Below are 21,044 nucleotides of genomic sequence, written 5' to 3'. Positions count from 1 at the left end.
CTGTAATATTTTCACAAAAATAATATTTAGGAGTGGGGAAAAGTAGGTTTACAGTTGCAAATACGTGAAACACAGTTTATGCTGGTATTATTATTATTGTATTATGTTCCATATGCACAATTATAAGCCTACTTTTGCCCACCCCTGAATTGCTGTGCTTTGGGATATTATGTTAAGGTTTAAGATGCTTGTAGATTACTGACACATGGGGCCAATATCTGATTTGCAGAATAACCAAAACGAGAGTGTAAAGGGATACCTTAAAATATGGAATCTAGTAGATTTAAACTTTAATCTGTACAAGGTAAGAATTTTGTTTCCTCTGGATTTTACCCATTTCCTAAGCCAGTTAACTTCTCCGAGTCCAATTTTCCCATCTATAAAATGGGAGTGGGCAGGGACCACATCCCATTCATCATTAGGTACCAGGTACACTCAAGGGGCTCAATGAATGTTTGTGGAAATGACGCATCACTACGATGTACTCAGGGGCCTTTAATTATAAGACTGAGTAACATTATTATTAGTGCTGGTAATTATTTATCAACATGAAACTAAACATAGTTGATGCTGAGCTAAAATTATAGGAAGGTAGATTGCATATTAAGATAACCTTTTGAACAATTAGAACTGCCCCCAAGGAATAAACTCGCCATCACTGGAAGTATTAAGCAGAGGCTTCATACGAACCAAGAAAAGATGATTTAGAGGGGCTGTGTGGCCTGGATGGGGGTGAGAGTAGGAGGATTGATTATAGTCTTAAAGCCTGAATTTTGAAATGAGATACATAGTGCTGGGGTTAATTCCTAATACCTAACCTCTCTGTGCCTCACTTTTATCATCTGTAAAACTGGAGTAATATACCCATTCCACAAGGATACTGCAGGGACTGAATAAAGCATATGAAGCATCAGGAACACATTGGGTGCGTTATACTGTTAGGTCCTTTCTCTTCTGAATCAGACACCTTGGTATTTCAATGTCAGCCCTCTCAGAACCGAGAAGCAAAAGAAACCCAAATAAATATCGAACAAGGCAAACATACAAACATGCAGTGTGCTAGTACATTAGGGGATTGTTTTAAAGTTTTTCCATAGATAAAAGCAATGATCCAGATACTTTTGAAGTGATAGAATTAAGAACAACTATGGCAATATGATCAAACAGAAAAAGGTTGAAGGAGAAAATCGTTACCTTCCTCCCTTGAAGTGAGAACTTCACCATATTTTAAGAAATAGGGATTTCAGTGGAAGTACCCCGTTGGGCAAGAGAATTAGGGAATTCTTAATGCTAGATTTCATTGTCCCATGTCACAGATGAGGCAACAGAGCTACAGAGAGGGAAAGTTAGTTGGCCAAGGTGACCCAGTACGTTAGCAACAAAGCCAGGATGTAAACCCAGATTTCTTGACTCCCAGCTTGGGCGTCTTTTCTCCACAGGAGGAGGTTTCTACTCTCCCATTCAGAGGCCCTCCTTAAGGCAAGGCAGGATGAGAAGAATCACCCATTCTAAATTCAGCCCTTTTAAGGTAACTTAAACTTTTTTTTTTAATAGAAGCCATCATGGTTAGTACACATTCAGACTGTTGACCAAGTTCAAAACACTATATGAACCCATAATTGAACTTAAAATACCTAGGTGCTCTTAAGTTACATAGTCCCAATCCTCCCAAGTTAGTTAATACTTCATTATGGGCTGTTACAAACTTTAGCAAGCGAAGGTTTTTTCCATTTCATCATACTGACTTGCAGGAGGTACGTATTAAGCACCCGGTGTTTAGCTTTATAATTATACTTAATAATAATTCAGCTATTTATAGAAAGAGATACTGTGCCTGTGGCTACTTTAGGGTTTCAGTAGTATAGGTAACAAAAATTTTCTTTTCGCTTCTTGTCTGCATTTTCTAAAATAACTTTTTATTGACATTTTCATCAATAAAAATGTTTGAACACCTATTATATACAAGGAAGTTATAATCTATTAAGATGGAACCATACAAAATTATGAAAACAAACCAAAAATTTACATCAGAAAGGTCAACACAAAGTGCTATAAAAGCCCAAAGAAGGCTTAATTCTGGCCATGGCTAGTGTGACTCACTTGGTTGAGCATCATCCCATGCACTGAAAGGTTACCAGCAGATTCCGGGTCAAGGCACATACCCAGGCTGTGGGCTTGATCCTTGCCGATCAATGTTGTTTTTTCTCTCTCTCTCTCTCCCCCTCCTCCTTTCTCTCTCTCTCTCTCTCTCTCTCTCTCTCTCTAGAAAGAAAGAAAGAAAGAAAGAAAGAAAGAAAACATATTTTTTAAAAAGACTTAATTCTGCTCAGAGAAAATCAGGAAAGGCTTCACAGAGGGGATGGACTTGAATTGAGTAACAAGAGTAACACATACCAAGCAAAAAGAATGACATGGCAGGAAAGTGCCTGGGCTAGCCACAGACTGGAGCAACTGGCACAAGGTATGGAGGGGGAGTAGAGGGGATGGGGAACAAGGTAATAAACAGGGAGTAGAAAGGGTTGGTGGGGGCCAGATTCTGAAGAGTCTCAAATATACTAAGAAGTTTATTCTGTAGTTAACAAGAGCGTCATAAAAGTTCTGTTCTGGAGAGAAGAACCTATATGATCAGAGCTGCCATTTTGAGAAATAACTCCTGTAAACTCACTGCATAAAGGATATACAGAGAATCCCCAGCCGGCGTGGCTCAGTGATTGAGCATCAACCAGGAGGTCATGGTTCGATTCCCGGTCAGGGCACAATGCCCCGGTGTTGGTCTTGATTCCACGTGTGGGGTTTGTAAGAGGCAGCCGATCAATGATTCTCTCTCAGCATTGATACTTCTCTCTCTTTCTCTCTCTCTCTCTCTCTCTCTCTCTCTCTCTCTCTCTCTCTCCCTCTCCCTCTCCCTCTCCCTTCATCTCTAAAATCAATTAAAATTTTTTTTTTTAAAAAAAAGACATACACAGGAGAAACCATCACCCTAGGAAAAACCTGTAAAGAAATGTTTTCAGCTCTTGGTGTATAATAGCATGTGCCTAAAATAGGTGAGAAATAGATGGAGAGAGCAGAATCAGAGGACAAAAGAAAATTATATCCCTTGCACAAATAGGACTTTACAGTCATATGCTTCAGAGCATTTTCCTGTGTATTCGTGATGCGATACCCTTTGGTCTCCACAGCTCCATGAGGGAGGCAGGAAGTGAATCATCGCCCTCACTTTATCATGCCTAAAGTGGCAGTGATTTGCCAAGGGTCACCCAGCTAACGTAACAAAGCTGCAAACAGCGCCCTGCTCAGCACTTAGCTAGATTTTTTAAACGTTTAAAAAATGTCACTCAATGACCAGCTCAAGACACCTGGCCAAGTTTTCTCCATCTGCGGGTGGTGTGTCTACTTCTTCATCCTCTCACCTGCCCTGTGAATGCAGGAGCCACCTCTGGTGTTTCTTGTATCTCCCTCAGTGCTTTGTATTTATCTCAATAAATACTGAGGAATAGAAAATTTAGACAACCGAGTCCCAGGAATGTTCTCATCTGCAGTTTCCGACAACAGAGAATAGTCAAGAGCCCAGAGTCCACTTCCCCACTGGTCTTGTATTTCCCATTCATCACCGGTCCACAGTGAAGGAACAGCCCCTGCTATGACTCCTATGATCTGAGGTGTCTCTTGCCAGCTGCTCTGCTGCTCTGCATTCTAAGTGGAAAGGCTCTGTACAAACGGGCCTTCTCGGGGTCCTGTTTAAGTTTTCCATTGGTCTGTGTTTGTCAAAGCGTCATGCCAACTCTGTCAGAAAAAGAAATGCCACAAAACTTCTTTTAGAAAAGGGGAAAAAAGACCTACATTATACACTTGCTCTCATGCTAATCACACCACCACCATTCAAATCCCAGCTGAATAGCAGCCCGACAAGAGCCTGGGAAGTACACAGAGCCTTTAACCAAAGACTGGGCTACTCTGCTCCAAATGCTGGGTTTCCCTGGCTTTTCCACGCCTTTGGAGAAGACTGATAAGAAGAAGAATTAACAATACAATCTGCAGTTCTATCCCTCGGCAGAGAAGTCATTCCATTTCCGTATGGAATTGGCAGAGTATTTTCCTGCCATGGCTTCTGCCCTTTGCTTCTGAGGCTCCACAGAATTGGAGCTGAGCTGGTCACTGACACACTTGCAATAAAAGTGGATGCATGGTCTGAGTGACCGGCACAAAGCCGATTCTAGCAAAGCACTTCCCCTGGAATCTTAACAAGCCATCTCTGCCAGTGACTAACTAGTTGAATTATTAATACAGTGTGCCACCACCCAACCACTCAGAGGAGTAGAGATGGGCATTGCTGACCAGGTTGTGGAAAACTGAAACGAACTCCAACTCCTCCCCCTTCTTAGAGTTGTTGTGAAATCCAAGCAAGTGAACAATGCATGTAAAGCCCCCTACACTATTGCCTACCACAGAATTATTCAGTCAAGTTCACACACCCTTCCTACTCAGAGGTTTTAAGTCTAATTTCTATCCTCTAGGAATTTATAATGAAATAGGCAACACTAACAAATGGCTTTAAAACCCAAATCACAGTTGAACACTTAACAAGACTGGATAATTTCATTTGAAAACTTTCTGGTTTGCCTGCTTTCTTCATATGCTTCTTATGGAAAATGGTTGTCAGTGCAAATTCCAATGCCAGCCTTCATTGTTGGAAGAAAGACCATAGATGTTGGTTGGTTCTTATCACAGATGCTCTTCCATTTTCCAGTTGCAGGATTCCCAGTAAGTCCCTTAACCTCTGCAAAGGGCAACTGCCTCATCTGCAAAATCGATTAGAGCAGTATCTCCCCTTCAGGATTATTCAGTTTTATGAGACACGTGAATATGCCTAACTATAAAAGTTCAAAAATGCTCCTTTTCCAGCTGACATTTGGAAATAATGATATCCTGGGTGTGGCGGTTTTGATGGTTTGTTTATGTTGGCTTTTCAGGGCTGGAGAGCTGGAGATCTAGAATGAGAAACATCAATGGAAGCAGGAAAAGGATATTTCCATTCAAATCTCAGGTGCATCCATCATCATTTGGTAGAACCGTTCCGTGAAAGAGATTATTCATGAACAATAAATGTTTTAATTTCTCAGCTGAGGCAAGCACAACCTTAAATAACCCGTGTAAGGAAAAATTATAATTATAGGTTCTTCAACCCCATCAATGACTTTAGGAGAATGTTTTAACCCAAGAAGTGTATTTTAATTTCCAGCCAACCCCTGGGAATTCTGCATCTACACGATGCCTGAGATATAGAACCTCCGAAGCAATGGTTCGCAAGGGTGAGAGCTGACCACATCATTGGAACCTGGCTTTCCAAACAGATTTAAATGAGAAGCCCACTAAACCAAAGACTCAAGAAAATTGGTAACACCTTGGAAATATGTTTAAAACCTCAGCCTGCCAGAAGTTCCTCCCTATGATCATGGTATATGCAGTTGCATCAAAAGGAGACACTATGCAAACTATCTACCAGGGCCAAGATGACAGCAAGACAAATGCAATGATGAGAAATAGTGTATTAGGCCATTCGTCCCTAAAAACCCACACAAGCTGAATTGACCGAAACAGCTCTATGGGCAAGTGTCTAATGAAACCCATTGTGTAGATGAGAAGCATTCCTTCTACTTCCTGCCTGTGGTTGCTAACTTGACAACAATGTGGGTCATTTGTGGGGAAGAGGCTACTAGTGGAAGGTCTGTTCACTGCATTTAATGAAGGTGCAGCATCCACAGCCGCTAACCAGAGAAGCTCAAAATTTCTCAATGTGACCCAAAGGTTACACCAAACCACAAGGACAGCCAATCGGTCCCACGGCGACCCATTGCTGCTGTCTGATATGAAAGACAAAGGCCTAGTTCAAACCCCTCCTCCCTTCTGGGAACCTTCCCAGGATCCCATGCTCTTTCTCTCTTCTACATTCACAGAGCTGCTCATCCGTTCTGGGATGTCTCACCTTTTCACCACCGAAGACCCCTCACAGTTCCTTCTTGAGCCTCTGTCGTGTCTGGAAGATGTCTTTATCTACCAAGTAAACTGTTTAAAATCATTTCTCCACTTAGGTTAATCAAAGTATACAAAGTGCCAGCCCCATCTCCGGGTTCATGAAAATGACCAGCAAGCCTAGAGAGAACTGGAAGGTGCCATTCCAAATTCAACTGACAAGCAGAATGCAGATGCTCTGAGTTAGTCAGAGCAAGCCAATCATTGGGAACCCTACGCTATCCATTATATATCATTAAGGCACTGAAAAGAGCCTAAGATGCCTCATGATTGCCCTAATTGGTCTTTATTAGTCCAAGAACCCACAGTGAGGATCGCAGGTGTCACTCATTTTGGACAATGCATCGTGTGTTGCTGATGTGAAAGCTAGCATGGGGTTGGGGGAAATTGGGGCTTTAGAGACAGTTGGAAAACATACGCAGTGAAGCCAAGTGGTTAAGATTGGTCTCACGAGACAGACTTCTCAGGCCTCACTCTCCAACTCACTTGCTGCATATTTCGTAGGTTATTTATAACCCCTCTGAACCTCAGTTCTGTAAAATGAAGATAGCAGTAATAAGGACTCATAGGAGGATTAAATAAGAGAATGCACACACACTGCTTAAGCCAGTGGGAGGTACAAAGCTAGCACTAGATAAATGGTAGCAACTGTCATTATTTAGTCAGGCTGGAGTCCAAACACCAGCCCCAACACAATATTAGCCGTGAGCCTGGGCAAATCATTTACCTCTCTGAGTTGCAAAACCAGGTTATTGAAAAGATTAAGTAAGATGTCATCTAAAGCTCCTAGTAATAAAGGTGAATGCCTTTTCCTCACCTCTTGTAATATCTGTGGTTTAATTTTCATGCACTTGTAAGTGCAACTTATAACCTGACGCCCCAACTAATCCCTAAAAGTTTGTGTTTGTGTCTTATGTTCTTTAATATCTCCAAGCATCCAATGCATGAGTCTAAAAGATGCGTGGTGATTTAATTTCTGAGATGATAATTATGTATACAGGGGGGGAAAGTGTGAATTACCAACCTTATCAGAAACTACAGTTCTAGTTCATGGTCTTAAAAACCTTGTAAAGTTGCCCTGGCCAGGTGGCACAGCTGGTTGGAGTCTTCTTGACTCCAAAAGGTGGAGGGTTCGATTCCTGTCAGGGCACATATCTCGGTTGGAAGGAACCTCCAGGGCACACCCTCGGTTGTGGGTTAGATCCCCAGTCAAGGGGTGTAAGGAGGCAACTGATCAATGTTTCCCTCTCTCTTCCTCCTTCCCTCCCTTCCCTCCTTTCTAAATTCAATGGGAACATATCTTCGGGTGAGGATTAAAAAAAAACCTCTTGTAAAGCAGATCCTAGGAATAAGTGGGTTTATTAATATTTGTACTTTTAACTATTTTCCAGGAACTCTGAAGATCCAAGGCTTTTGTTCATTTGCTGAGGCAGGAACCTGCTTGTCACAGCCTGGTTTGTGTAAGTATTTTGCTCAGTGGGTGAGCGGGGTCTGGCTGACCACCCAGCACTCATTCCCCAGTCATCTTAATTGTCCTCTGCTCACTCATCTTAAATCTAGTGATATTACTAAGTGATTAAAGACTTTGTTTCTTTGTGAAAAATGCCCTTAAGAACAAAGCAACACTACAGTGGTTTCATGAATATGTTAATTCCAGTCTTTGGTAAAACTTTTCTATTTTTTCCTTACATATTTTAATTAATCCTAATATGTTTCTGAGATGGTACAGCCACTATGGAAAATAATTTGGCAGTTTCGCAAAAAGTTAATCATAGAGTTACCATATGATCCAGCAATTCTACTCCTGAGTATACACACCCAAGAGAATTGAAAACACATGGCTACACAAACATCTGTACATGAATATTCCTAGCAGCACAATGCATAATAGTCAAAAAATGGAAATAACCCAGATGTCCACTGACAGACAAATGTATAAATTAAATGTGGTACGTCCATACAATGGAATATTATTTGGCAATAAAAGTAAATGCAGTGCTGATACATGCTAAACACACACAATACAAGATGGATAAACCTTAACATATGATGCTAAGTGCAAGAAGCCAGTCACAAAAAATGAAAACATATGATTCCACTGATACAAGAAATGTCCAGAATAGGCAAATCTATAGAAAAGAAGGTTGATTAGTGGTTGCCACGGGATGGGGGGATGACAAGGATAGATCAGGAGTGACTAATATGAGTACAGGTTTCTTATTGGAATGATGAAAATGTTCTAAAATTGATAGTGGTGATGATGGCCCAACTCTGAATACTAGTACACTAAAATCTGGCAAACTGTATGCTTAAATGGATGAATTGTATGGTATGATGAATTATCTATATATATAAAAGCCTAATATGCAAATTGTCCCCTTGGGAGTTTGACCAGGAGACCAGGAGTTTGATTGCTCACTATGACGTGCGCTGACCACCAGGGGGTGGTGTGGAATGAAGGAAGGCCCTGGCCAGCAGCCAGAAGGCCCCGATTGGCCCTGATCACTGGCCAGGCCTAGGGGCCCTACCCATGCACGAATTTCATGCAAAGGGCCTCTAGTATCTCAATAAAACTTTTTAAGATGCCATTACTACCCAAGAAAAACCATCTCCATCTCTGTAAACCAAGAGCATTTCTAACAGTCCATTTATTTTAAGGGGCATTTGAGACATTTAAAAAGATAACTATAGCCTCCTCTTTCTAATTAGGCTATGATCATAAAGATGCACTGACTAATCCTAGCACATGGATTTTGCAAGTCTTCTATAAACACTGCATTGGAGGTGTCTGTGGAGGGAGCAGCATGGCCACAGTTCAGGAGTTCCCAGCTAGGAGTCAGGAACCACCTGTAATCTCTCTCTTGCCCATCCCCTTCTCCACTCTCTCCAATGCCTAGGGTCAGCTCTCACCTGCTTCCCAGCTGGTCTCCCTCTTAAATTTTTTTTCACGAATATGTTCATCTAAACATTGTCTGTAAAACCTTTGTATTTTGCTCTACATATTTTAACTAACCTTGTTATTTCTAAAGTGGTGCAGCCAGTATGGAAAAACAGTTTGGCAGTTCCTCAAAAAGTTAAACATGGGGTTAACCCTGTGACCCAGCAATTCCACTCCCCACTTTATATTGTGTTTCATTTCTATATGAAATTTTCCATAATAAAAGAAAAAGGAAAACAAAAATAAAACTTTATTTGCTTTGCTGGTGCTCCTAAATAAAGTTCAAGTTCCTTCGCTGACTGCCATCTGCAGCCTGCCTTCTAAGCTCGCTCCAACCTCTTCCTCCAGCCTCATCTCCCAGATCCACATGCCCCACTCAATGCAAATAAATAGACCATACTTACCCTCCAATATTCACCCTTCCCAAGTGCATCACCTCATCTCAGCACCTGCTGTTCCTTGGCTACAATACCCTCTCCCCCTTCATGACTTATGAGCTATTTTCTCTCTTGCAGGACCCAGGTCCATGCCCTTAAGCAAACTTCATCACTCTTTACCAAGCTGTTATACCCCTCCCTTACCACGACAAAGTCAGCATCCATGTGTGTGTGTGTGTGTGTGTGTGTGTGTGTGTGTGTGTGTGAGAGAGAGAGAGAGAGAGAGAGAGCGAGAGAGAGGCAAAAGTTTCCCATTCACCACCCTGGGATTCTTAAAAGGCAAGGAACCCCCTGGATCTAGCATACAGTAGGTGCTCAAGAAATATCTGCAAAGGATGTACACTTGAAAAGACAGACACAAACATAGACTTCATTAAATAGACTCTCTAGAAATTATATGATTGATACCACAAACTAATTTGGGGGCTAGATATAAAGAAAGCATCAATGAGAAGGCTTCCTTCGTGTCAATGTAATCATGTGTATTATGTGTTTTAGGGATACATAAACAGGAACCAAAGCATACTGCTTATTATGACAAGGTGCCTATACTGATTTGCATTTCTCTACAGAACTCTCTAGGCATATAATTTTGTCAATTTGTAACAAACCTCAAAAACACACTTCCCACCAATACTCTGATTGCAATATATACTTTCAAAGCGCACAGAAATCACCAAGTTCCTTTCAAAAGCTTCCAACTGGGTCTTATGTGTGTTATTTAGTTTGGTTTGTTTTAAATTTGGGAATTTTAATGCAGATCATAATTTATAATTTAATCGGGACCTAAGGGAAGAATATTTTCACAAGGATGTTCAAGAACCTGACATGGACTTCTTTTGAAAGACCACCAATTAATGCATGACCTTGAGAAAATTATTTAATCTGAGACTCAGTTTCCCCTTCAGTCAAATGAGAATAATTTCTACCTCAAGAGGTGGTGAAGCTTTTAAAAAAGCAAAAACTTCAAAAACATAGGTTCTCTTTCTTCTCTCCTTGAATACATGGATAGTCCTGTTTGAGCTCAAATCAGTCAGCAGCTATCTTTGGTAACAAGCACTTTCTAACTAGAACATGCACCCGTTTGAAGAAAAGTAACATCAAAAACAGCCTAGTCCTTCAAATGTGAGGCCTCACTCAACTATCTATCACCCACTGATCTGGATCAAAAGTTAAACCTGTTTGTCTTGTTCCTCTTTTAATTGACCCGGGCAAGAGAAAGAAGAGACTATAGCTCACTGGACAATGCTGCCTCATAAATGGTATCAAATTTCAAACTGACGAGTAAACACCAGAAAAGCAAAATGGCGGAAAGCCACCACCTTGGTATCTAGGCCTTCTCTTCCACAATCACTGGACGATTACTCATCAACCAATCCAGGCCTCAGGTTCACTGTACGTGAACGCACTGAGTAGGACTCCACGACTGTGATGACAGCAGCTGCCACCTGGTGTGCCCTATACCAGGCACATCCTCACAACCACACATGTATCACACCTTACAGATGAGGAAACTGAGGCCTCAGAGAAATTCAATAACTTGCCTACGTTTATGTAGCTAATAATGCTAAGTAAACTCGCGTCTGTCTGACTCTGTAAAGCCTGTGCTTTACCCCTCAGACCTCCCAACCTTCCCCTGTTCAAAGACTGAGATAAAAAAAAAAAAAAAAATGACTTCGCAATTGTTGCTAATGAGATTGATAGCTCCAAGGTGCTTTCAAATTCCATGAATCTGGGCAATGAAGAACTGCCCTGATGATATTTTCTTTATTATGTCCAGAGAGACTCATTCAGCATACTCTAAGCTATTTTGTAATTATTTATGTAAAATTGTCTCCTCCACTGCTCAAAATGATCCTTGAGGTAAGATTCATATCCTGTGTCCTCTATTGAGCCCCATAGAACATAGTGTATATATTCGGACTCAATAACATTGAAATAAATTAAATGGATTGAAATAGAAAAGAGTCTTCCTTGCATTAATTGCATCGAAAAGTGGGAACAAACTAAGCTGACAAGTGCTGTGGTGACTGCCTAGTAGCCGGGTGCCCTTGTCCGAGTTACTTAACCTCTCTGAGCTGCAGCTGCCTCATCTATAAAAGGGATCCAGTATCTACACCACATGGCTAGCATGAATAATAAATACGAACAGTTACTTCTTTCTTCAACAAATCAGTGAAGTACCCTGGGTAACAAGCATTTTGATCATTTTCAGTCATAGCTGTTTTACTTAGTTGGGTTTTTCCCTGAGCTGCCAAAAGATACAGGGAAGAGTTGATGCTAAAACAGACCATTTGTCCAGATCCCCTCCCAACCTTCTAAGGTGTATTTGTCTTTCTCCTAAGATGATATGGCCTCTTCCTTTCAAGGGAGGAGGAGGCAACCGCCGAAGGCCATTGAGGTTCCTACACTGGAACTTTCCCAGATCAGAAAACCTGCCCTTGCACTCCTTCAGCTAATGGGAAACATTTGTGTTCCCTCTGCCTCGTTTTTTGCTCAGGATTCTCCTACAATTTTTTCTCCTCATATATTTCAGGCAACTCTGTTGCCAAAAATGAAAGAGGACTCCATAGAACCATGGAGGAAGGAAAGGAAATCATTACTATTACTGTGAATAATATCAGCAACATAATACCTGATAATGATATCCACTTTTCAAAGTGCTTTCAGATCCATGATCTCATCTGAGTGTCCTCACGCAAGGGTGTCACTAGGTTTGCTTGTTTCTTTCACAGATCAGGAAACTGAAGCGAGGGAAGGTTAAATAATTTTTGCCCATGTCACACCTATCTTAGCTTTAAGTCAAGATGCTAAGATTCATCTGTGTGTGAATCCAAAGCTTGTATTGTTTCTACAATATTTGCCAAGCTAACTGGGATCTTTTAAAGGCTCTGTTGGGGGATCTAATGTTTTCCATTCACGTTTCACTCATACACAAACTTCAGTATCTCAAAAGAAAATATTTATAGAGTTAACACCTCATTCATCCAAAGTGGTCAGTTAGTTGGCAACTTTGACTACCTAGAACTCAGTGCAGATCCCGGAAATAAAAACAAATCCCAGCCTCTCAGCACTTAGGAGACCCCAAGTCCCTGCACTAAAATCACAGGGGACCTCAGGGCGGCACCCAGAGGTAGTTTTTTCCTTTAGAAAGAACTGTAACAAGCTTGATTGTCTTTACTGAGGAAGACAGGTGGCCACAAATGGGGAAAAAGTACAGTATGGACAATCTAACAATGTGGAAAGTGCCAGAACATTCAGTGCAGGGACAAAACGCCCTCCTCCTAAGTCAACTGCCCTTAAGACATCAGCTGTTAAACAGCACAGTGATTCTCAAAGTGGCTTTAAAAGAGAGTCACCCGAAGCTTTGATAAAATACAGAATCCCAGGCACTGGCCCAAGGCCTACTGAATCTGACTCTCCCAGGAAGGGGTCTGTGAATCTATATTTCACACCAGATGTATCTCTCATCTATAAAAGGGAACCAATATCTCTATGAGCAGGTATCCCCCAAATAGATGATTACTCCTCAAATAATGTGTACTGAATGGAGTTGACACACAGGGTAGGGTTTCTCCATAAATATAACTGCCTACACAGGGAAGGACTCTTTGACTACAGTCTCGTTAGCATCATCCTGTGACCAACTGGGCTTGCCAGCCCAAATAACTGCACTGGGAGGGGGAAAGAAAGAATCCGAAATGGACAGGAAATCCAAAGGGCTAAAAGTGGAAAAGGCCACCAACTCTGGCTTTAGCAATCTCTCCCAAAGGCAGCTACACCCCCATGGTATATCTCTTAAGTACACGAGAAAGGGAAGAAGCAGCAAAGAAAAATACTAGCCATTCCAGACAATGAGGAAATGGGAAAGTCAGCTGGGGTTACCTACTAAATGGAGGTTCCTTCGTTATTTCAACCCATGCAGGGTGCTCAGCTAAGTGGTTCACCGGTTGACTAATGAAAATCTGTTTCTATATTCTGTGGTTCTATATTGAGCCATCAAAACCAACTGAGTTATTGAAAACCCATAGTGAATATCCTAATTGAGCAACAGAAAGAAGGAAAGTCACCTGGTTTACTTGTTCGCTTGTGATTACTATACATTTCAGGGGGCACATCCAGCCAAGGAAAAATCTGGCCTGTTTCTCAGCATATTGATTAACCAGGAAAAGGGCTTACTCTCTCTCCAGAATGAACACCAATGTAAGCACATTGTCAGCACCAGTTCTTTGGTAAAAAATAAGAGAAGCAATTACTGGGTTTCTACATCACACTACCTACCAGCACAGACCCATACAATTGTTAGCACTAAAGCGGATCTGAGAGGTTATCTAGTCCCTTCCCTTTGTTGCAATGGTAAAGAAACAAAGGCCCAGAAACCTTAAGTGAATTTTCCCAAAGCCACACAGCCATTCAGTGGCAGTACAAGGCCCGATCACAACTTTTCTAGGCTCTTCATTGCTGAGGACTCACTGAGGTAATGTACAATGAAGAGCTAAAGAGACAGCATGCATGAGGTGGACAGTCAACAACTGTGAATGTCATTCCTCTCTTCTTGAAATCGGTCATAGAATGTTGCATAGCAGCCTTAGACATTAGACATAATCTTGCCCAAACAGCCATTATACCAATGGAAAATAACTGAGATCCATAGAAAGCCTACTTGTCTATAACCACACAACTAGATGGTGGCATTGGATGGCCTGGAATCTGAAGTTTCTGGCTCCAAATTGCCCATTCTCTTCACTACACAACACTGCCTCCCTCTCACTATTAAAAGTGAATAGTATACTAACACATGATGATTGTATGTATCCCATATTTAGGACGAATGAAGGAATTAGATCTCAACCATGTAATTACAAATTGAGAAATATCCTAAAACATTCTGGAACCAAGAAATTATAAAGCAGGGTCGCTGGCTATCCAAATTCAACATTTCTACCTGTTTGAACCTCTTTCCCTTTGCCGCAGGACACTTTACCCAACAACTTTTGTTTCCTGGTGGGGAATGGAACAGGAGTCAAGACCTTCAGACCAAGCTGACCTCCACCTGCTTCCTTAAACATCTCCTATCCCTACCATAAGCTCAGCTAACCTACCTCCTGGTATCAAAGGCCAAATGAAGAACAGTTTTTCTGAACAAAAGAAGTTCCTCTAAAGAGGACTAGATGGTGCCCTAGTTATGTACTGAGTTCCTCCTTCCAATCATGTCTTACTGTTCTTTCTTTGGAACCATTGTCTCATGGGGATAAAAGGTGGCCTCAAAATCTGGGAATCACTTACTACTAGAACTAGCTCTAAATCACAATAATGGATAGCTCATTGGTTAGCGCATCTTCTCTACGCTCCAAAGTGGAGAATTTGATCTCTTATCAGGGCACATATAAGAGTCAACCAATGATTGCATAAAGAAGTGGAACAAATTTCTCTCTCTCTCTCTCTCCCCCCCCCCACATATATACATACATACATACATACATACATACATATTTCAAGAAGCTACCTTAAAATCTAGGGCTTAAGAATTCTGCTACCATTTAGATCAACAATGAATGGAAAGCATCTGTTCTCAGCTTACTGGGCAAATGTGTCATTCTGCTATTTGAAGTGAATAGTTTATGGTCTTCACTATAATATCATTATTGACAATTTATTTCATGGTCTCATCTACCAATAAAACACAATATATGAAGACAATCACAAAACCTGCATCCAGGGCTCCAGATTATAAATCTCTTGCAACTGTCCAAGTCTCTAGATATGACAAAGTTTCACATCCAGCATTTCTTCTGATCCTCACAGTAACACAGTTAGTGGCCATTCTGATCCCATTTTGCAGATGAGCTACCAGTAAGTAGACTCAGACAATGAAGGGCCTTGAACAAGGTCCACAGGACAAAAAGCTGAATCTGTCTCCAATTGTCTACCCAGCAAAGTGCATGGGTTGGAAGGAGGAACTCAATACATAACTAGGGAGGGAGACAGAGTAGAGGGAAGGCATGACACAGAAATAGAAGCTCAGCATAGATTTACCAAATCTCTGCATTGCGCTACCACCATGTACTTCTTTGTGTTCTTTCTTTGGAACCAGTCTCATGGGGGTAAAAGGTGGCCTCAAAATCTGGGAATCACTTAGTACTAGAACTAGCTCTAAATCACAATAATGCCATGAAGCAACAAGGCCACACCACTGACCAGAAGAACTGAACTGCCTTTATCCATCTGCTTAGGTACAGATGGGTAACTAGAAAATGTGGAGAGGCAGGATTTTCTGCAAACTGAGCTTCAGGATTTGCTGATGATAATCTGAGTTTGGGGATTTTTCAGATAGGACAGGACAGGGGGATGGCCTCCAGTCATGCTCACTGAGAATTAGGGATCAACCCAAATCAACCTCAGTATGAATCTCAGTCTTCCCCTTCTCCGACATTTGGTTTTCTCATCTATGAAATGGAGAGAATCTCTTCATGAGGGTTTCCGTGAAGAGTACATACACTAATTTAAATAAAAAAGAGGCAAACAATAGTAGATGCACCTCTCTTCTTGCCCAAGAATATTCTCTGCTGTTCTCATGTAACTTCATACACCAGAACCAATGCACAGAAAACAGGAGGCATAGATATTACTTAATGGCAAAGATAACAAAATCAATTTCAGAAAAACTTCCACGCAAAGATTCATAACTGTATTTAGAAATGCAATTAGTCAGTGAAGGTGAAAACAGCTGTTCAATGGGAAGTAAATTCCCATTGGTGTTCACTGACACCAGATTACTTTGGCCTTCAAATAAGAGAGGACTTTTGTGGGTTTTTCTTCACCAAGAATTTAACATTCCAAAAAGGTATGTGGAACAAGTTAAACTGCTTGTATATTTCCACTTGCATAACACTTTTAGAGCACATGAGCTTTTATTTTTTTTCCAGATACAAGAAGATGAAGCTTGGTATATATTCCTGTGAGAAAATAAACAGAAAACGATGTCTCTTTTAAATATATTAGTGCTCTGTAATCCAGACCATATGATCAAAACTATATAAAAATTAAATCATACTGACAGTCTTGGGCAAAAAGTGAAGCAAGTAGAAACAACTTTTTTTAGGACTGTTGTATAGAATATTAAAATCACATGTTGTGTTATTAATTTTCTTTTGGAAGCCAAATAGAGTTCTCTCACATAAATTTCTCAAGTAAATATTTACCTTACAGTTTTCCCCATGAAAGTTGTTAGAAGCATTTAATTAGTGGTATTGTCATTAGGCCTATGCATAGGGTTGGCACTGATAACAAGTCACTTTGAAATGACTTAGTTGACATGGCTTTAATGGCAAAGTACATGCATTAAGCAGATAGCTACGTGCGTTTTGTAATAAAATACAAGGTCCTGTTAGCATTCCTTTTTTTAGGGTAAACAAAAATCACTTATTCAAACAGGCCGACAGTGAGTAAACATAATAAACAACGAGGCTTAGAATATTAGCTTTGGGGAGTGACACAGGGAGTCCAGGCAGATGGAACATACCGCCCCCTCCTCCCTTCCCCATACCTTCCATGCACAACAGAGCAGCTTGGGGTTTCTGTGTCCCTGCCTACCAGAGAGCTGATAGGTGTGTCTTTTCACAAATTCCTTCACACTCTTTCTCTTTTAATAATAATACACCATCTCTTGGGACTGGAGGAGGAGAGCAGGCAGGCTGCACAAAGGCTGTCCAGCGTGTTCTTGCTGGGCTTTCCTCATCACCAAGTAGGAGGTGGGAGAGGACACTGCACCAGCTGGCAAGAAAGAGCTCACCCCACCACCAACCCAACTCGCTAGTAAACACTGGAAGCTCCAGGCAAGTTTACAGCAAACAGCTTCAATGTGTTTAGTGCTTCCTGACTCTCCCTCAGGCCCAGGGAGGGTCTTTTAAAAATTCAATAGCTTGGCAAAGAAAGGACTAACCTTCCCACTGTGCATGATAATAAGCCAGCGGCCTCAGGAAGGTGGGCCCCCCAGTGACAATTCCTTTACATAGCATCTTAATGTCGAATTTCCATGAAGAGGTGGGAATGGGATTTGCAGTCAGCTTCCTTGCTCTGCACAGAGCACAGTTTTACCCTAAACCTTCTCTCTGCATAGCTACAGGGCGCCAAATCTTACTTTTAAACTCTTTTTAAGAGTCCTATCTTTCTTTGGCTCTCAAAATTTACCATGGACTGGCAAGCCAAGGAGGGACGGACCTCAGGAAGGGCTCTGCTACGGAAAGTCATGAACAGGGAATGTGCACAGTCTGCCTGGACAAATCCATTTCCAAGGGGACTGAAGTCTCAGTGCAGGCGTTCTATTTGGAGGGAACTGAATCGGGAACACAGATGTTTCTCAGTTAGCAGAGTTGGCAGAACAGCTCCTGGACCAAATCCGAGTTCTTAATGCAGGAAGGGGCCTTGGAGAGCATCTAGTTGAACCCACTCACTGACATGAGGAGGAAACTGAGGCCCAGGAGGTGGTTAGGTGGCACACCCAACAAGTGGCAGAATGGCAGTGCTCTGATGACAAGTCCTATGCGCTTTCCATTACACCATGATTCGCTTTAAAAAAATAAAATACAAATTCTACGCTGACTTCAACCTTGGAACTCCTGTAGATTCGTGTCAATAGCTTTTCCCCTCCCCGAACGGAGTTCATAAATCCTTCCCCTCCCACTCCAATTCCTTTCACTCCCACAGCCCTTCCAACTAGTTTGATAAACAGACGTGGACTATCGCCTGAATGTTCTGGGGTGCATTCATTATGGTCACAAAACTTGAACAGTGGCTTGCTTTCCCAGTGCCTCAGTTTCCTCATCGGTGAAATGGGGCTCCTCACCCGAACTGCCAGAGTCAGGGAGAGGGCTGGTTAAAATTACCACCTGGCACACAGTAGGCGCGTGAGAAGTGATGGCAGAATGGGTACCCCCCACCAAGACCCTAGAGACCGCCTTCCAAACCCCTGGGGGGCGTTGAGGAGAGGAGCAAATGGAAAGGCCAGCTTGCAGGTCTGGCGGGGCCGGGGCAGCGACGGCGGAAGGGCTTGGATGTTTACATACAGTCAAGGGAAGGCTGCTCGGCTCCAGGCGGGAGCCGGGCACTCCAGCAGATCCATTTTACTTGGACGGAAGGCAACCATCTAGGCGCTGATTCTAGGTCATGGTTCAACCAACAGCCCCTATTCTAAAAGGCGGAATCCACCTCTTCCGTGGGAATTCCACCTGGGCTTCCAAGTGGGACGGCTTTTAAGGAGCGGGTTTACAGTTGCCCGCGAAAGCCCAAGCACGCCCAAGCATTCACGTGCAGGCCGGGCCGTCGGTGGGGTCGGGGAGGGAGCGGGCCAGGGGGCCAGAAGGGGAGCGAAGGAGCCCCGAGACGCAGCGAGGGCCTCCCGGGGCTGACAGCCCGGTGGTGCCCGGAGAGGCGGCGGCCGGCCGGCCCCGCGCCAGCGAGGAAGTGCCGAGCCCCGCGCGCAGGCACCCCGCCGGGCTGGGACCCGCGCCGAGGGGCCGCGGGGCAAAGGGACCAAGGGACAGCGGGGCTGCGCTCACCCAGAAAGAGGCAAAAGAGGTCGAGGCAGATGAGCAGCGCCCGCTTGCTGCCGCCCTTCCTCGGGTTGTTGTTGAGCGCCGGGCTGCCGCCGTTCTTGCTCTCCGGGACGATCGCCTTGTCGTACTTGTAGTTTTGCATGGCGCTGGCTGCGGCGCGATCCTCCCGCCCCGCGAAGACGCCCCGCAACAGCGGACACACACGCAGACGCGGGGCTCGCTTCCTGGCCGAGGCTGCTCGGGAGAGTGGCGGGTCGGCCCGGGTTTGGGGAGCGGAGGGAGGCGAGAGTGCGGCTCCGCTGCCTGCTTCCAACGCAGACGGTGGTGTTTTCTGCTCCCCTTGGCTGCCTCTGCTTTCTTCCTCTCTCAACCCCAAATCGTTCGAAAGTCCAAGAGGAAGAGAGCCAAATCCCGAGCAGAAAGTTGTGCAGAGCTGCGCGGCTCGGGGCGCGCTGGGCTGGCGTGTGCCTGGGAGAGCGAGCGAGCGAGTGGGCAGCGCGGGCGCTCGGCCACCTTCCTCCGCAGCTGGCGACTTAATGAATGGGAGCTGCGCGGGGCCCGGCCGCTCCGCAGCGCCAGCCCAGCTCCAACTTTTCCTCCTCCTGCTGCTGCCGCCGCCGCGGCTGCTGTTGTGATCGCCTCGGGTTTGTTTTCTGCACTTTTATTTCACGAGGTCCTTTAAAAAGAGAGAGAGGGAACGAGAGGGACCTCCTCACTTGGCTCTGAAGGGATTCAGAAAGCACAGCCCCTTCCTTAAGCTGCCTAAGACGTAGGATAATTAAGGCCACATTTTCCCCACCCCCTTCAAAAAAAAATCCTAAAAGGAAAAGTTACTCTCAAACTAGAGAATCAGGGAGCCCCTAGCGTTCAGAAACATCAGGTTGTCACAAACCAAAAATAAAAAAGAAAAGAAAAGAAAAGAAAAAATATATATATTATATATTTAAATATATTAAATATATATTTAATATATTTAATATATTATATATTAAAAATATATTTAATATATTATATATTTATATATTTAATAATATATATATATATAAATTAAAAAAGAAACATTTTCTTGCTGGCCTTGGATCAGACAAAAGGCTGTACAGCTAAAATGCACTTCTCACAAGTTTGGGGCTTTCAAGTCTTTTTTTTATCCCCAAGTTTTTGTTTTTATTTGAATCACATTTTTCTGTAAATATTCAAGGAAAACTGTGTCTTTTTCTGAAGATCTTAACACCCAATACGGATTCCTGTGCTAGATTCTGAGGATAGTAACATGACTCGGGAGCTAGACTCAGTGGGTTTGAATCCTGGCTGTGGCTCTGTGCCTCAGTTTCCCCACATGTAAACTGGAGATAACTCTCCCATATAGTGTAATTGTGAAGATTAAATTAATCTACCTAGAAAAGTGCCAGGGGTATAGGAAGTGCTCTATATACGGATTCCATATATAGAGCAGTTTTACTCCTGTTTCTGGTGTGAAGGAGTCTCAAGCCTCCAGCCCCCGTGCCAGGGGTGCCTGTACCTCAGTGGGGTGGGAAGAAGCCAGGCCAGCAGGAGTACTTACTCCCTGGAGATACTATCTTTAGCTTGCATTTGGGGGCAATCTAATGCTTTGCCTTAGATTGTCATTATTTTTAAATTATTTTATATGACTTAATCACTTCCAGATAAACATTCACAAGGAAAGGGCCTTCCCTTATATTTTCTATAGTGCCTAGCAGAGAGTTAAGTACATAGCAGACAATAAATGAACATTTCTTCCAGATGTCTCTTTTTATACACGCTGTAGATTTTTAATACTTGATATGGGGTTTCCTAACCCTATCAGCCACTTGCCCTTTCTTTCTTTCTCTCTCTTTTCTTTTAATTGCTTTTTTAGAAAGAGAGGAAGGGAGGGAGCAAAACAGAAACAATGTGAGAGTGAAACATTGATCCTCTGCCTCCTTCATGCCCCCTACAACAAGGGCATGTGCCCTGACGGAAATTGAGCCAGCAACCTTTCCGTGGGTGGGAGGACACCCAACCAACTGAGCCACACCTGCTGGAGCCACTTGCCCTTTCTCAAACAGTCTTGTCACCGTCCAACCC

General features: G+C 42.9%; 1 protein-coding gene across 2 annotated transcripts in view; it reads right to left on the bottom strand.

Moving 5' to 3' along the window:
* PLPP3 (phospholipid phosphatase 3) overlaps window positions 1-19,684 on the bottom strand; it is a 79,063-nt gene extending 59,379 nt beyond the window's left edge. Inside the window, exon 1 of one of the 2 annotated variants that reach the window (XM_059689425.1) lies at window positions 18,963-19,684. In XM_059689425.1, coding sequence (XP_059545408.1) covers window positions 18,963-19,101 — 139 coding nt within the window. In that variant the 5' untranslated portion in view covers window positions 19,102-19,684. The remainder of the gene's footprint in view (window positions 1-18,962) is intronic. The other variant, XM_059689424.1, reaches the window with a different exon arrangement.
* Between the last annotated feature and the right edge of the window lie 1,360 nt (window positions 19,685-21,044).

Source organism: Myotis daubentonii, chromosome 3 (genome assembly GCF_963259705.1).
Source record: "Myotis daubentonii chromosome 3, mMyoDau2.1, whole genome shotgun sequence".
Taxonomy (NCBI): Eukaryota; Metazoa; Chordata; class Mammalia; order Chiroptera; family Vespertilionidae; genus Myotis; species Myotis daubentonii.
The sequence above is the reverse complement of the archived record's forward strand: the minus strand, read 5'-3'. Positions and strand labels throughout refer to the sequence as shown.